The following is a 16,659-nucleotide window of genomic DNA, read 5'->3' as shown; positions in this document are numbered from 1 at the left end:
GTACATCCCTGGTCTTTTATTCTAGCCCTCTTGACATGAAAGCTAAAATTGCATTTGCCTTCTTAACTGCTGACTGAATCTGCACATTAACTTTAAGAGAATCGTGAACAAGGACTCCTAAGTCCCTTTGTGCTTCTGATTTCCTAAGCATTTCCCCATTTAGAAAATAGCCTGTGCTTAAATTCCTCCTTCCAAAGTGCATAACCTCACACTTTTCCACATTGTATTTCATTTGCCACTTCACTGCCCACTCTCCCAGCTTGTCCAAATTCTTCTGCCGCCCCCTTGCTTCCTCAATACTACCTGTCCCTCCACAAATCTTTGTATCATCTGCAAACGTAGCAACAGTGCCTTCAGTTCCTTCTTTCAGATCATTAATGTATATTGTGAAAAGTTGTTGTCGCGGCATAAACCCCTGAGGCACACCACTTGTCACCGGCTGCCATCCTGAAAAAGACCCCTTTATCCACACTTTCTGCCTTCTGCCAGTCAGCCAATCCTCTGTCATTGCCAGGATCTTACCCTTAACACCATGGGCTTTTAACTTATTTAACAGTCTCCTATGCGGCACCTTCTCAAAGGCCTTCTGGAAATCTAAATAAATCACGTCCACTGATTCTCCTTTGTCTAACTTCCTTGTTACCTCCTCAAAGAAGTGACAGATTTGTCAGACATGACCTCCCTTTGACAAAGCCGTGCTGACTCAGTCCTATTTTACCATGCACTTCCAAGTACTTTGCGATCTCATCTTTAATAACAGACTCTAAAATCTTACCAATGACCAAAGTCAGGCTAACTGGCCTATAATTTCCTGCCTTCTGCCTCCTTCCCTTCGTAGACAGTGGTGTTACATTAGCCACTTTCCAATCCTCTGGGACCCTTCCTGCCTCCAGTGATTCCTGAAATATCACCACCAATGCCCACAATTCCCTCAGCTATCTCTTTTTGGTCCCTGGGGTGTAGTCCATCTGGTCCAGGTGACTTATCCACCTTCAGACCTTTCAGTTTCTCCAGAACCTTCTCCTTAGTGATGGACACTGCACTCACCTCTACTCCCTGATTCTCCTGGAGCTCTGGCATCCTACTGGTGTCTTCCACCATGAAGACTGATGCAAAGTAACTATTAAGTTCGTCTGCCATTTCTTTGTTTCCTATTATTACTTCTCCAGCCACGTTTTCCAGTGGTCCAATGTCTATTTTTGCCTCTCTCTTACTTTTTATATATTGAAAGAAACTCTTCCTATCTTCTTTTATATTCCTAGCTAACTAGTAAATATTTAATCTTCTCTCCTCTTTTTGCTTTTCTAGTTGTCCTCTGCTCGCCTTTAAATGATTCCCAATCCTCTGGCTTCCTACTAATCCTTGCCACTTTCTTCTGCTTTTATGCTGTCTGTAGCGCAACAATTACTCACTCAAGTCGAGAAGTGATGAAGTCAATCGAGGCTTTATTAAGCAAGACTTGTTCCCCAGCAGCTCAGTTACAGAGTGCGGCTGCTGGGAGAACTCGAGCTCTTATACATCACCTTCTGGGCGGAGCCAGCAGGCAGCAGATCCAACCAGGACCCGGGACCTGTCAGCCAATAGCCTCACGGCTTCACAGGTACCCTACTACCCCTAATACATACCACCACATTCACCCCTTGTTGAAAAAAGAACCCGGCGGAGTGGTGGTTCGTATGGTGGTAGGGGTTTAGAAGGCTGGTCCTGGAACAAACTTTGTACAGTGGCTATGCATTTAGCCCAACAGTTAACTATGTACAGGTTTTGTCAGAATAATTTACAAATTTTGTTTTTTTGGTGTCACGCGGATTCCACAAGTCGAGCGGGTGCCCTGGTCGTCCTTGTCGATTGCCTCAGCCCCGGTGGTGGTGCAGGTGCTGGCTCGGGCACTGTCGTCTCTGGGAGCGTTGCGCTGTTCGTCCCTGTTTCTTTACTCCTGGGCGGGCACGGGAGGAAGCCCCGGGAAGGGAGCGGACGTGGGGTGCGCCGGTGGCAGGGAGGGGGTGACTGGTGTTGGGAGTGTGTGTGTGTTTCCGGCGGGCGCCAGGTCCCGCAGGGAGACCGTGTCCTGTCGGCCGTCGGGGTACGCCACGTAGGCGTACTGAGGGTTTGCGTGGAGAAGGTGAACCCTCTCGACCAACGGGTCCGATTTGTTCGCCCGCACATGCTTTCGGAGCAAGATGGGTCCTGGGGCTGCCAGCCAGGTCGTCAGCGACGTTCCGGAGGCGGACTTCCTAGGGAAGACAAGGAGGCTCTCGTGAGGCGTTTGGTTACTGGTGGTACACAGCAGCGACCGGATGGAGTGGAGGGCATCCGGGAGGACTTCCTGCCACCGGGAAACTGGGAGATATCTGGACCGTAGGGCCAGTAGGATGGTCTTCCAGACCGTACCGTTCTCCCTCTCTACCTGACCGTTCCCCCGGGGGTTGTAACTGGTCGTCCTGCTCGAGGCAATGCCCTTGCTGAGCAGGAACTGACGCAGTTCGTCGCTCATGAAGGCGGACCCCCTGTCGCTATGGATGTATGCTGGTAAACCGAACAGTGTAAAGATGGTGCCGATCGCTTTAATGACTGTGGCCGCTGTCATGTCAGGGCAGGGGATGGCGAAGGGGAAACTGGAGTACTCGTCCACCACGTTCAGGACGGTCGGTGGAGGGGAGGGGGCCTTTGAAATCCAAACTGAGGCGTTCAAAGGGACGGGAAGCCTTTATCAGGTGCACTCGATCTGGCCAGAAAAAGTGCGGTTTGCACTCTGCGCAGATTTGGCAGTTCCTGGTGGCTGTACGGACCTCCTCAACAGAGTAGGGGAGGTTACGGGACTTCACAAAATGGTAGAATCGAGTGACCCCCGGGTGGCAGAGGTCCTCATGGAGAGCTTGGAGGCGGTCTACTTGTGCGTTGGCACATGTGCCGCGGGATAGGGCATCGGACGGTTCGTTCAGCTTTCCGGGACGATACAAGATCTCATAGGTATAGTACGAAGTCTTACAACACCAGGTTAAAGTCCAACAGGTTTGTTTCGATGTCACTAGCTTTCGGAGCGCTGCTCCTTCCTCAGGTGAATGAAGAGGTATGTTCCAGAAACACATATATAGACAAATTCTTGGAATTTGTCTATATATGTGTTTCTGGAACATACCTCTTCATTCACCTGAGGAAGGAGCAGCGCTCCGAAAGCTAGTGACATCGAAACAAACCTGTTGGACTTTAACCTGGTGTTGTAAGACTTCGTACTGTGCTCACCCCAGTCCAACGCCGGCATCTCCACCTCATAGGTATAGGTGGAGAGCTCAATCCTCCACCTCAAGATCTTGTCATTCTTGATTTTGCCCCACTGTGCATTATCGAACATAAAGGCTACCGACCGTTGGTCAGTGAGGAGAGTGAATCTGCTGCCGGCCAGGTAATGCCTCCAATGTCGCACAGCTTCCACTATGGCTTGGGCCTCCTTTTCTACTGAGGAGGGGCGGATTTCTGAGGCGTGGAGGGTCCGGGAGAAAAAGGCCACGGGTCTGCCCGCTTGGTTGAGAGTGGCCGCCAGAGCTACATCGGATGCGTCGCTCTCGACCTGGAAGGGGAGGAACTCGTCGATTGCGTGCATCGTGGCCTTTACGATATCCGCGTTGATGCGGCTGAAGGCCTGGCGGGCCTCTGTCGACGGGGAAGGTAGTGGACTGGATTAACAGGCGGGCCTTGTCTGCGTACTGGGGAACCCACTGGGTGTAATGCGAAAAGAAGCCCAGGCAGTGTTTCAGGGCTTTGGAGCAGTGGGGGAGGGGAAATTCCATAAGGGGGCGCATGCGTTTGGGGTCGGGGCCTATCACTCCATTGCGCACTACGTGTCCCAGAATGGCCAGACAGTTGGTGCTAAAAACGCATTTTTCCTCGTTATAGGTGAGGTTCGGGGCATTAGCGGTCTGGAGGAATTTGCGGAGGTTGGCGTCGTGGTCCTGCTGGTCATGTTCGCAGATGGTTACATTGTCGAGGTATGGGAACGTGGCCCGCAACCCGTGCTGGTCAACCATTCGGTCCATCTCCCGTTGGAAGACCGAGACTCCGTTCGTGACGCCGAATGGGACCCTTAAAAAGTGGTAGAGCCACCCGTCTGCCTCGAAGGCCGTGTACTTGCAGTCACTCGGGCGGATGGGGAGCTGGTGGTATGCGGACTTGAGGTCCACGGTGGAAAAGACCTTGTAATGGGCAATCCGATTGACCATGTCGGATATGCGGTGGAGAGGGTACGCATCGAGCTGCGTGTACCTATTGATGGTCTGACTACAGTCTACGACCATCCTCTGCTTCTCCCTGGTCTTCACAACTACCACCTGGGCTCTCCAGGGACTATTGCTGGCCTGGATTATGCCTTCCTTCAGCAGCCGCTAGACCTCAGACCGGATAAACGTCCGATCCTGGGCGCTGTATCGTCTGCTCCTAGCGGCGACGGGTTTGCAATCCGGGGTGAGGTTCGCAAACAAGGAAGGCGGTTCAACCTTGATGGTCGCGAGGCTGCAGATAGTGAGTGTGGGTATTGGGCCGCCGAATTGGAACGTTAGGCTCTGGCGGTTACACTATAATTCCTAAGCCTATAATTCTTAAAGTCCCTCCCTTACACCGTTAGGTTCGCGATGCAGAACCCTTTGATCTCTACGGAATGGGATCCCGCTGCCAGGAAAATCTTTTGGGTGCTCGGACGAATAGAAAGAAAACAGCGTCTTACCGTATCCGGGTGGATAAAACTTTCCGTACTCCCAGAGTCGATTAGGCATGGCGTCTCGTACCCGTTGACCAGCACTGTTGCCGTTGCCGTTTGGAGCGTCCAGGGCCGCGATTGGTCCAGGGTCACCGAAGCCAGCCTTGGTTGCTGCATCGTGGCGCTTTCTTCCGACCCTGTGGAGCTGTCTATGCTGGGGTCCTTGGCTGTCAGCCAAGATGGCGGCGTCCATGGATCGCACGCGGTCGGGGGTGGACAAAATGGCCACACCCATGGATCGCACGTGGCCGGGGGGTCACAAGATGGCGGCGCCCATCCTCCCCGTGTGGTGTCCAGGACCCAAAATGGCGGCGCCCGCGGGCTGCACATGGATCGCTTGGGGGGTTGAGTCTGCTGTCCCCGTTCTCCCCCGGAAATTGCGGCGACCCCCCGGGACTGGCACCCCGCTGCATAATGCCCCTTTTTGCCGCAGCTTTTACAAATAGCTGAGCGGGCCGGGCATCGCTGCCGGGGGTGTTTCGCCTGCCCGCAAAAATAGCAGCGGGGCCCACCAGGATGGTCTGGTGCTCTAGCCGTGCAGGCTTGCTGGGGGATGGGGGGTGCCGGGGAGTCGGTCGCAACGGGGGTCCACGAAGCCCAAGGGGCTGCCGCGCGGTCGGGGCCGTAGGCGCGGGCATTTTGTGAGACCACGTCGAGGGAGGCCGCAAGGGCCCGTGCCTCTGTGAGTTCTAACGAGTCTCTCTCTAACAGTCTTTGCCGAATTTGAGAAGAAGTCATACCTGCCACAAACGCATCCCTGATTAGGAGCTCCGTGTGCTCATTTGCGCTCAACGACGGGCAGTTGCAGTTCCTTCCCAAAATCAACAGCGCTCTGTAGAACTTGTCGAGCGATTCTCCGGGGATTTGCCGTCTCGTCGCGAGTTGGTGGCGTGCGTAGACCTGGTTTATGGGCCGAATGTAGACTCCTTTCAGCATGGCGAGCGCCGTCGGGAAATCCTCCGCGTCTTCGATGAACGTGTAGATCTCCGGGCTCACTCTGGAATGCAGGACCTGCTTTTTCTGATCTTCCGTGGTCCGACCGGGGGCCGTTCGAAGGTAACCTTCGAAGCATGCTAGCCAGTGTTTAAACACGGCCGCCGGGTTTACTGCATGGGGGCTGATTCGCAGACACTCTGGGGCGATCCGGAGCTCCATAGTCTTTTAAGCTTGCTTAATAAATTGTAGCGCAACAATGACTCACTCAAGTCGAGAAGTGATGAAGTCAATCGAGGCTTTATTAAGCAAGACTTGTTCCCCAGCAGCTCAGTTACAGAATGCGGCTGCTGGGAGAACTCGAGCTCTTATACTCCGTCTTCTGGGCGGAGCCAGCAGGCGGCAGATCCAACCAGGACCCGGGACCTGTCAGCCAATAGCCTCTCGGCTTCACAGGTACCGTACTACCCCTAATACATACCACCACACTGTCCTTGACTTCCCTCATCAACTATGGACGCCTTGACCTGCCCTTACCATGTTTCCTCCTCCTTGGGATGAATTTCTGCTGTGTCTCCCAAATAACCCCCAAAAACCCCTGCCATTGTTGTTCCACTACCTTCCCTGCTAGTCTCCTTTTCCAATCAACTCTGGCCAGATCCTCTCTCTTGTCTTTGTAGTTACCCTTATTTAATTGTAATACCGTTACATCTGACTCCAGCATCTCCCTCTCAAACTGCAGGGTAAATTCTATCATATTGTGGTCACTGCTCCCTAAGGTTTCCTTCACCTTAAGATCCCTAATCAAGTTTGCCTCATTACACATCACCAAATCCAGTATTGCTTGTTCCCTCGTATGCTCTGTCACAACCTGCTCCAAAAAACATCTCTTAAACATTCCACAAATTCCTTTTCTTGGGATCCACTGCCAACCTGATATTCCCAGTCCACCTGCATATTGAAGTCCCCCATGATTATTGTGATATTGCCTTTTTTTGCATGCTTTCTCTATCCCCTGATTTATTTTGTGCCCCACATCCTAACTACTGCAAGGGGCCTGTACATAATTCCCATCAGGGTCTTTTTTCCTTTGCGATTCCTCAGCTCTACCCACAGATATTCTATGCCTTCTGATTCTATATCGCTGCTTGCTATTGATTTAACTTAATTCCTTACCAACAATGCAACCCCGCCCCCTTTGCCCATCTGCCTGTACTTTCGATAGGGCACATATCCTTGGATATTTGGATCCCAGCCCTGATCCCCTTGCAACCACGTCTCTGTGATGCCCACAACATCGTATCGGCCAATTTCAATGTGCACATCAAGCTCATTTACCTTGTTCCGTATACTGTGCGCATAAGGTACAACACCCTCAATCCTGCATTGACCACCTCCCTTCTCACACTTGTCACCTTTTTTGCTCTGCCTGAGGGCGATGTTCTATTATTTTTGCTCTCTATTTCCCCTTCAGTTATGACACCTTCTAAGCTAACACTCTGGTTCCCACCCCCTGCCATACTAGTTTAAATCCTCCCGAGTGACACTAGCAAACCTCCCAGCCAGGATATTGGTGCCCCTCGAGTTTAGTTGCAACCCGTCCGTCTTGTACAGGTCGCACCCTCCCTGGAAGAGATCCCAATGGTCCAAAAATCTGAAACCCTCCCTCCTACACCACTGGTTTAGCCACGTGTTTAGCTGCACTATCCTCCTATATCTAGCCTAACTAGCACGTGGCACAGGGAGTAATCCTGAGATTACATCCCGAGAGGTCCTGCTTCTTAGCTTACTGCCTAACTCCCTGAACTCCTTCTGCAGGACCTCATCACTCTTCCTGCCTATGTCATTCGTACCTATGTGTACCACGATCTCTGGCTGTTCACCTTCCCCCTTCAGGATGCCCTGTGTTTGTTCAGAGACATCCTTGACCCAGGCACCAAGGCACCAGGGAGGCAACACACAATCCTGGAGTCTCTTGCACTTTCACAGAAGCGCCTATCTGTGCCCCTTACTACAGAGTCCCCTATAACTATCGCTCTCCTGCACTTTGCCCTCCCCTACTGGGCAACAGAGCCATTGTGGTGCCACTGTTCTGGCTGCTGTTGTTTTCCACTGATAGGCTGTTCCCCCCCAACAGTATCCAAAAAGGTATACCTGTTAGATAGGGGGACACCCACAGAGGATTCCTGCACTGACTGCCTGCCCTTTCTTGCGGTCACCCATCTGTCTGCCTGCACCTTGGGTGTGACCACATCTCTGTAACTCCTATCTATGACGCTTTCCGCCACCTGCATGCTACCTAAGGGAGAGGCAGGATTGGCAGCTGAATGTTCTAGAATTTAGATGTTTCAGGTGGGATAAAGGGGGATGTAAAAGGGCACAGTAAGAAGTCTTACAACACCAGATTAAAGTCCAACAGGTTTATTTGGAATTTGGATGTAAAAGGGGTGGGCAAGTTGCACTACTGGTTAAGAAGAGTGTCACAGCTGTACTGCAGGAGGACACCACAGAGGACTCGTGCAGCAAGGCAATATGGGAAGAGCTCGGGAATAAGAAGGGCGCAGTTGTTAGGGGTTTACCACAGGCCTCACAACAGCCAGTGGGATATAAGGAGCAGATATGTAGGTAGATTTTGGAAAGATTGTGTGGTGGGTGATTTTAACTTCCCCTATATTGACTGGGACTCACTTAGTGCTTGGGGTTTAGACGAGGTCCAACGAGGGAAGGGGCAGTACTGGACCTGGTATCGCAAAATGAGCCCAGCCAGGTAAGCAAGTTTTTTCAGTTGAGTTCTAATCTAGCTACCCTTTTCGACCACAAGTAAAGTATTTTGTTCTCACAGGATGGTTAAAAAAAGAGTAATAGTATTTAAGGCAAAGCAGATTTGTCTGAAGACCAGGGAAGCTGAAAGAAACCAGTTGAAACAGGTTTTGAACATTTTGCCAGCATCTACAGGGTTTCTAAAAGGAGCCAAATTTGTTCTGGAAAGCAAGTATTACTTTGTGCCATTGGGATGTGGGATAGATTGAGAGCTGTATGTTTTTTCCATTCTTGTTTTTTAATTGGGAATTGAGATAATAATTAAGGGGATTGTATTTACTGTATTGAGTAGTATAGTTTAAGGGTTAATTATGGGCGGCTGCTTTACAGTGCCAGGGTCCCAGGTTCGATTCACGGCTTGGGTCACTATCTGTGCGGAGTCAGCACGCTCTCCCCGTGTCTGCGTGGGTTTCCTCCGGGTGCTCCGGTTTCCTCCCACAAGTCCTGAAAGAAGTGCTGTTCGGTGAATTGGACATTCTGAATTCTCCCTCATTGTACCCAAACAGGTGTTGGAGTGTGGCAACTAGGGCTTTTCACAGTAACTTCATTGGAGTATTGATGTAAGCCGACTTGTGACAATAATAAAGATTATTATTAGAAGGTATTTTTGGGTGTGATGTTAAAGAATTTAATATTGTTTTAATAATAAAGCTTGGTTTTAAAATAACAAATTCCCTTTTCTTCCTGCAATTATTCTTGGAACGAAGTGTTCTTTGTGCACAGTCTCACAACATAAACTAAAATATTGGGGTTGCGGTCCAGTATCCTAGCCACTGTTGGGGTCTGGTCTGGATCGTAATACTCCTGACTGACACCTTGTAGAGGTTGGAAAGACTTTAAATCTGTCTGCAGTCTTAAGTACATCTATTTCCATGAAGCAATTTAAGGAAGAGCCGGAGAGTTCTCCTGGTTTCCTGGTGAACATTTATTCCTGAATCAACACCCGAGATCTGCTGATCTGCACATTCATGTCATTGCTATTTGTGGGACCTTATTGGACTCACACTGGCTGTTAGGATTCCTACATTACACTTAAAAAAAACTTCAAAAGTGCTTCATTGATTATAAGGATGGCCTTACGTCGTCAAAGGAGCAATATAATTACAATGTAATTTTCCTTTATCGTCCACATTTGAATATATAATTGTGAATGAAAATGCTCACAATGTCAATAACTAGCCTTGTTTTGCATTGTTACAGCTTTACGACCCCAAGATGCTCAGAATTCTCTGATGATAAACATCTGCACACGGTAAGAAGTTCATATTTTAATCGTTTGGAGTTACATTTTTTACCTGATATTATTGAGGAAATTGATTTGACAGTTGCTGGGAGATATTCGTCCATAATATCCTGGTTCCCCAGTGTTGCATTTAGGGGGTGCTCCAATGAAGTGCTGGGGAATCCGTCTCGCAAGTTCCCACGTAAAGGTATACATGACAATTGCTCAGAAGTGCCAACTTTCTCTGGACAATTGCACTGGGCTGGGAACCATCGGACAGAAGTGATTTAAATCGCTAACCTGCCAGTTTTACTCTGATGCTTTAAAAGAGTTAGAGGAAAATAAATCAACTCTCGAGTAACTATTTAAATAACCCAGACCCAGCCTTGCAGGAGAACCCCACCACGCACATGACCCACCACAAACTGGAACAATCTCTCTCCCCCCCCCCCCCCCCCCCCCCACCACCACCTCCCACCTCCTCTGGCCCAATGCACCCCCACCCCTTCCTGTCCCACCCCACCTTCCATGTTTTCTGAACCGCTTAACCTGTTAATTATCCCTTTAAACATCTCCTTTGTGGCAGCTGGTGCCCTAAAAAGGGGTCGTTTCTTACCTCTCCGCTCCCCAGTTCCTCTACACTGATGCAGCCGGGGATGCGCTTCACTGCTCCCATCTCACCTAGACTCAGTGAGGACATTTGGACGAGACAGCTTTGGAATATCAACTGGGTTAGTCTGTCAAGAGTGGCAAACCATCGGAGATTGCCACTGTGAGGAGGTTAACTAACACACATATTTGAAACCTGGAATCAACATTGGTTCAGTCCTTTCATATTATCAATTGACTTATTTTTGATAAAATCAACAGTTAATAATCAAACATTAAGAATATCCCTTAGAATAGGGAGCAAACGTATCCCCTCCTGCGCTATCACCTTGAGCGCATAGACTTCTTTGTCACTTAAGATCAAGATGTGGAGATGCCGGCGTTGGACTGGGGTGAGCACAGTACGAAGTCTTACAACACCAGGTTAAAGTCCAACAGGTTTGTTTCGATGTCACTAGCTAAATTGTTAAGATCAAGGTTATCCATGAAGATAGTTTGACGAATTTCCTTCCGTCTTGCACAACAAGACAATCCTCTCACTGCCCAAACCCTGATCTTTCTCTAGTTTCTCTTATCATGGCGTATCCCCTCCAAGCCACTCAGCACAACTGTCAGCAAATTATGGCGATGTTGGACACTTTCTGTACCCCCTCTACCCCCTCTGTCTCCCTCAGCAGCCACGACGCCGGTTTCACGATTTTTAAAAGCACAAGTGAACCGCCCGTTGGGAACTCGGCCTATAGGAGGCGGAGAATCGCAGAGACCCCAGAGAATACTGGGTCGGGCCCGCTAGTGACATGCAAGCGGTGTTTATTGTACGTGCGTTGCGGACTGCATTGACGCCGCTATCGAGGTGATGGAAAATTGCGATTTGGCATCAAATCGGTGCCCGCCACGATTTTAGCGTCAGAACGTATTCTCTGCCCAATCGCGTTTCGCAATTTCGTTGTCAGCCAAAGGAGCATCCAGTCCATGGAGTTTCAGCCAAAGTGCACCCAGATTTCATAGGAAAGATGTAACTTGATCCACCTTCTGCACCCCCTTGTGCCAATCTCATGATCCTCGGACTATCCAACTTTCATTCTCGGTTCCCATGCCTGCCAACATTGTAAATGTTGTCTTGGCTGAGGGGCTAAAAGGAGCTGAGTTTAGCACAGGGCTAAATAGCTGGCTTTTAAAGCAGACTAAGGCAGGCCAGCAGCGCGGGTTCAACTCCCGTACCAGCCTCCCCGAACAGGCGCCGGAATGTGGCGACGCGGGCTTTTTACAGTAACTTCATTTGAAGCCTACTTGTGACAATAAGCGATTTTCATTTCATTTCAAATGGTTCCCTCTTCTCAGATATTATCGCCCTCATTTAAAACTATCATTCTCACAACCTTCAAGGCAATCACCTGGAACATATCCTTACAAACTACCATCCTCACCTCCAAATTATCTTTCCTGTCAAGTTACATCTTTCCTGTGAAATCTGGGTGCACTTTGGCTGAAACTCCATGGACTGGATGTTCCATTGGCTGACGACGAAATTGCGAAACGCGATTGGGCAGAGAATACATTCTGATGCTAAAATCGTGGCGGGCACCGATTTGACGCCAAATTGCAATTTTCCATCACCTCGATAGCGGCGTCAATGCAGTCCGCAACGCACGTACAATAAACACCGCTTGCATGTTATTAGCGGGCCCAACCCAGTATTCTCTGGGGTCTCTGCGATGCTCCGCCTCCGATAGGCCGAGTTCCCGACGGCGCGGTTCACTTGTGCTTTAAAAAATCGTGAAACCGGCGTCGTGGCTGCTGAGGGAGACAGAAGGGGTAGAGGGGGTACAGAAAGTGTCCAACATCGCCATAATTTGCTGACAGTTGTGGTGAGTGGCTTGGAGGGGAAATTCCAGGTGCTGGTGTTGCCATGTATCCTCTGCCCTTTTTTTCTTGATGGTAGTAGTCCTGGGTTTGGAGGTCCTGTCCAAGGAGCCTTGGTGCGTTCCTGCAGTGCATCTTGTAGATAATATACTGCTGCTACTGTGGAGGGAGTGAATGTATGTGGAAGAGATGCCAATCAAGTCGACTGCTTCCTTCTGGAAGGTGTGAAGCTACTTGAGTGTTGTGGAGCTGCACTCATCCATGTAAGTGGTGAGTATTCCATCACACTCCTTGTAGATTGTGTAATGGCTTTGGGTGTCAGGAGGTGAATTACTCGCTGTAGGTTTCCTAGCCTCTGTTCGTCACTGGTAGGCACAGTATTTATATGGCTAATCCAGTTCAGTTTCTTGTCTATGATAACTCCAGGATATTGATAGTGGGGGATTCAGTGATGGCGATGCCATTGGAATTCAAGGGGAAATGGTGAGATTGTCTCTTGTTGGAGATGGTCATTGTCTGGCACTTGTGTGGCACGAATGTTACTTGCCATTTGACCTCAAAGAGAAGGTGGTTAAACTCTCTTTTATCCCCAAGGTAATCTAACTGAAACCCATGTTTCCCCATGGAATTCGCTTCCACATACACCCTACAAGACTCTCTTCACTACCTCCTTCATATCTACTTCTCTTGACTCGACTACTCTCAGCTGCTTGTCTGATATCAACCGGGTGATATTATCTGTTTTGATTTCCTGCAAAGTGACCTTTTGAACTCTTCTCCTTTTACCCCATTTTTACTTCCAAAAGGAAGTTACTTTTCCAGCAGTTTATTTGATGAAAATGCAAAATACAATAATGGAATTATACATCTTTATTAAGGAAATACTGTTGCCAAAAAAATTAAGTTTTGAAATTCCGAGTGAATAATATTCCACAATCTGCATGTTTCTCTCAGCAAGGGCTCAAAATGTCCAATGATTGTCATATGTTTTACTCATTTTCAAAGTAAACTTGTAATACCTTGTTCTTCCAAGGTATCTTGCCGATTCCGATTCCTCAATGGTCATTGTAGATATTTCCATGCTGACAGGATTTTCTCCAGATACACAAGATCTGGATTTGGTAAGACACCTTTATTATTTAATAAGAACAGCTTACATGTATATCGGAACCAAGATCACGACAAAAGTTAAAATGAAAGATGCTGCATCTAAAAGCAGGGCTTTAGCTGTATTAATGGCACAAATAGAAATAAAACTTTAGATTTGGTAGCTATTACCAGTAGCAGAGTGAAGTTTCCAGGATGCTTAACTTGTAATAAAGTTAGACAAAATGGGAAAGCAGGTGGGATAACCCTGATAACAAAGGATGAGACCATGGCAGAAGTAAGAAGATATCTTAGTCCAGAACATTGGGATGACAAATTGGTACATGCGGTTGGAGCTGCAAAATAGTGGGAGTAGCTATAGCCACCCTAAACGTAATAGTACTGGATGACATTTGAAGCAGGAAATGAGAGGAACATCTAAAAAAGATAACGTAATAAGTGTCACGACTTCAGTTTTCATGTAATCTGGACAAACCAGATTGGCAATTGGAGCTTGGAGGATAAGTTCATGGGAACTTATTTGAGCATTTGGGAAGTAAATGGGGAAAATGTGAAATCTACTGTGGTAGGAAGGAAGGAAAAGCAGAATATCTTTTTAAAAAGTAAGACTGGTAAGTGTTGGTAGTCAGAGGGATTTGGATACTTTGTACGTGAACCACTGAGTATTTACATGCAGTTAGAATGAGAAATTAGGAGGGAAAATGAAATCTTGACCTGTAATGCAAGGAGGTTGAAGCATGTGCACAAGAAAGTTTTGCAGTGAAACCAAAGGAAGTATCGCGCATAGTTACCAAAGGAAGTATTGTGTACAGTTACCAAAGGAAGTAATGTGTACAGTTCAGGTCTCTTTAACAAAGGAAGGAAATATTTGCCTTGAAGTGTAACAAAGGTTTATGAGATTGAATCCTGGGATGAGAAACTGTCCTATGAGGAGAGAGTGAGTAGAATGGTCCATTTTCTCTGCAGAATAATAATAATCTTTATTGTCACAAGTAAGCTTACATTAACACTGCAATGAAGTTACTGTGAAAAGCTCCTGGTCACCACACTCCAGCGCCTGTTCAGGTACACAGAGGGAGAATTAAGAATATCTAATTCACCTAACAAGCAAGTCTTTCAGAACTTGGAAGAGGAAACCTGAGCACCCGGAGGAAACCCACGCAGACACTGAGAGAAGGTGCAGAATTCGCACTGACAGTGACCCAAGCCGGGAATCGAACCTGGGACCCTGCCGCTGTGAAGTAACAGTGCTAATCACTGTGCTATCATACCATGAAGAATGAGAGGCGATCGCATTGAAATGTACAACGTTCTTCGAGGGCGTGACAGGCTAAATGCTGTGAGGCTGTTTCCCCAATTGGAAAATGAGGGAGCATAGGAACATTCGGCCTATTGAGCCTGCTCCACCATTCAGTAAGATCATAGTTGATCTTGCTGAAGTTTCAACTCCACTTTTCTTCTGCCCCTCCATAGTCTCAGAATAAGTGTTTGGCTGTTGAGATGACTGAGATGAGAAGACATTTCTTTACTCTGATGGTTGTGAATATTTGGAATTCTCTACCCGATACAACTGGGGATGCTTAGTCATTGAGAAGATTCAAACGAGCTGTATAGATTTTTGGGCATGTCGGGAATCAAGGCATATAAGGATGGTGAGGGAAAGTGTAGTAAGTGTAGTTGATGTAGAAGCTCATGATCATATTAAACAGTGAAGCAGGCCTGAGGGGTTGTAGAACTACCCATGTTCCTAATTCTTCTGATCGTAACTTTAGCATGTTTGAGAAATATCTCAAGGTGTTCATCACCTTGAAATAATAAAAAACTATTATGGAACTAACTTTTTGTAGACAGCAGGATCTCTTACAACCAACTAGATAAGTGACCAATTAATCTGTTTGCAGAACATAAGTGGAAGGCTCGTGTAGGCCATTGAAGCCTGTCGAGCCATTCAATAAGTTCATGGTTGAGCTTTTACTTCAAGTCTGGCTCCTCACACCAATTCCCATATCCCTCTGATGAATTTTTAAAAATCCCTTAATTACCAGAGCACACAAAAATGTTGGCAGATAAGAATGGTGTTGGTTGTTGTCGGAATGTACATTTGAGTGTGGCAGCCAGTGTACGACAGGGAAACCATTTTCAGTTATGACTGAACCCAGTTTGACTATTCCGTTTGAGGTCACTGATCGTATGAATTTTTGTGCTCGCTCTAGAGATAGGAGCACCCTACCTCATTGAATATTAGAACAGAGCAGTGGGATGCCAACTACTGCATCCTTTGAACATTCAATTTTAGTTCTCTCAACTTCAAATGATCGCAGTATACTTTTATTTAGTTCTAAAATCTAAAAAGAAACTTCCTTTCCAATGGTAAGTGAATGTTAACAATGAAATTCACAATTTTCTGTCAAAGAAAATTGATCAAGTCTAGTTAGAAGAAGTATTCATGTGATGCAGAGTATAATTGAATGTGAAATACTTAAGAAATGTAAATATTGTTCTTCTCTCACTTGCCCTCAGAGACAATGTTGGTGCTCTTCGCCCCCCCCCCCCACTTTCACTTCGCATAGACGTTCTTCTCCTTCTCATTAGCTTCCCCCTTCCCCACCCCTCAATCCACGCTGTCCTCGAACCCCAGTTCTTATTGCTTTCATCATTCCTCTCACTTCTTTAGTTCAGACTGGTGTTCCTTTCAGGAATCCTCCCAGCTAATATTGTGCAAACCAAATTCTACCGGTGTGAATGAATCTGCAATTGGTTTGAGATTTTCAGGTATAATGCTGAATTTCTGCATCTGTCTGAAACCATCTCACCAAACTATGTGTAATCATATATCCTCTTGGTGTATGTATGAGCAAATCATAACTTGATAACATTCAGCCCGATTTATTTCCAGCTGAACAACGGAGTGGACGGTTACATATCAAGATATGAACTAGACAAGGCATTATCAACCCAAGGGTCACTGATCATTTATTTGGATTCGGTAAGAGACAAACCATATTCTGAGCATTGTAAGATAGAAGAAAGACGGTGGCAGGTTTTCACTCCTGGGCCTGGCAAGCAGAGATGGGAGAATTCATAGCTTTGTGAATCTGGCCTTTAAAAATGTCTGCCCAGACTTTCTCTATACCCTCTTTAGAGGTAGGAATTTTCAGGCCAGGGGACTGGTGGATAACCTGGCTAGAAATGAGGAGGCTGCCGCGTATGGAGGAAACGCTAGGCGAAAGGCCTATCTCGGGGCTCTGGCACTGTGCCCAAAATTTAAAAAAAATTAATGTAAAAAACATTTGTCCAACCCTCACCCAGTACACGCTCTCCATGACAATCATGCATCTCATGCCCCCCACCTTCT

At 47.5% G+C, this 16,659-nt stretch overlaps 1 protein-coding gene across 1 annotated transcript in view; it reads left to right on the top strand.

Annotated features, from left to right (window-relative positions):
- LOC140403205 (complement C3-like) overlaps positions 1-16,659 on the top strand; it is a 297,922-nt gene that overhangs the window by 234,818 nt on the left and 46,445 nt on the right. Inside the window, exons 33-35 of the mRNA XM_072490957.1 lie at positions 9,704-9,755; positions 13,231-13,318; positions 16,201-16,290. Of these exons, the coding sequence (XP_072347058.1) occupies positions 9,704-9,755; positions 13,231-13,318; positions 16,201-16,290 (230 nt within the window). The remainder of the gene's footprint in view (positions 1-9,703; positions 9,756-13,230; positions 13,319-16,200; positions 16,291-16,659) is intronic.

Source organism: Scyliorhinus torazame, chromosome 27 (assembly GCF_047496885.1).
Source record: "Scyliorhinus torazame isolate Kashiwa2021f chromosome 27, sScyTor2.1, whole genome shotgun sequence".
In the NCBI taxonomy this organism is placed as follows: Eukaryota; Metazoa; Chordata; class Chondrichthyes; order Carcharhiniformes; family Scyliorhinidae; genus Scyliorhinus; species Scyliorhinus torazame.
Note: the sequence above shows the minus strand (reverse complement) of the source record. Positions and strands in the feature narration are given on the sequence as shown.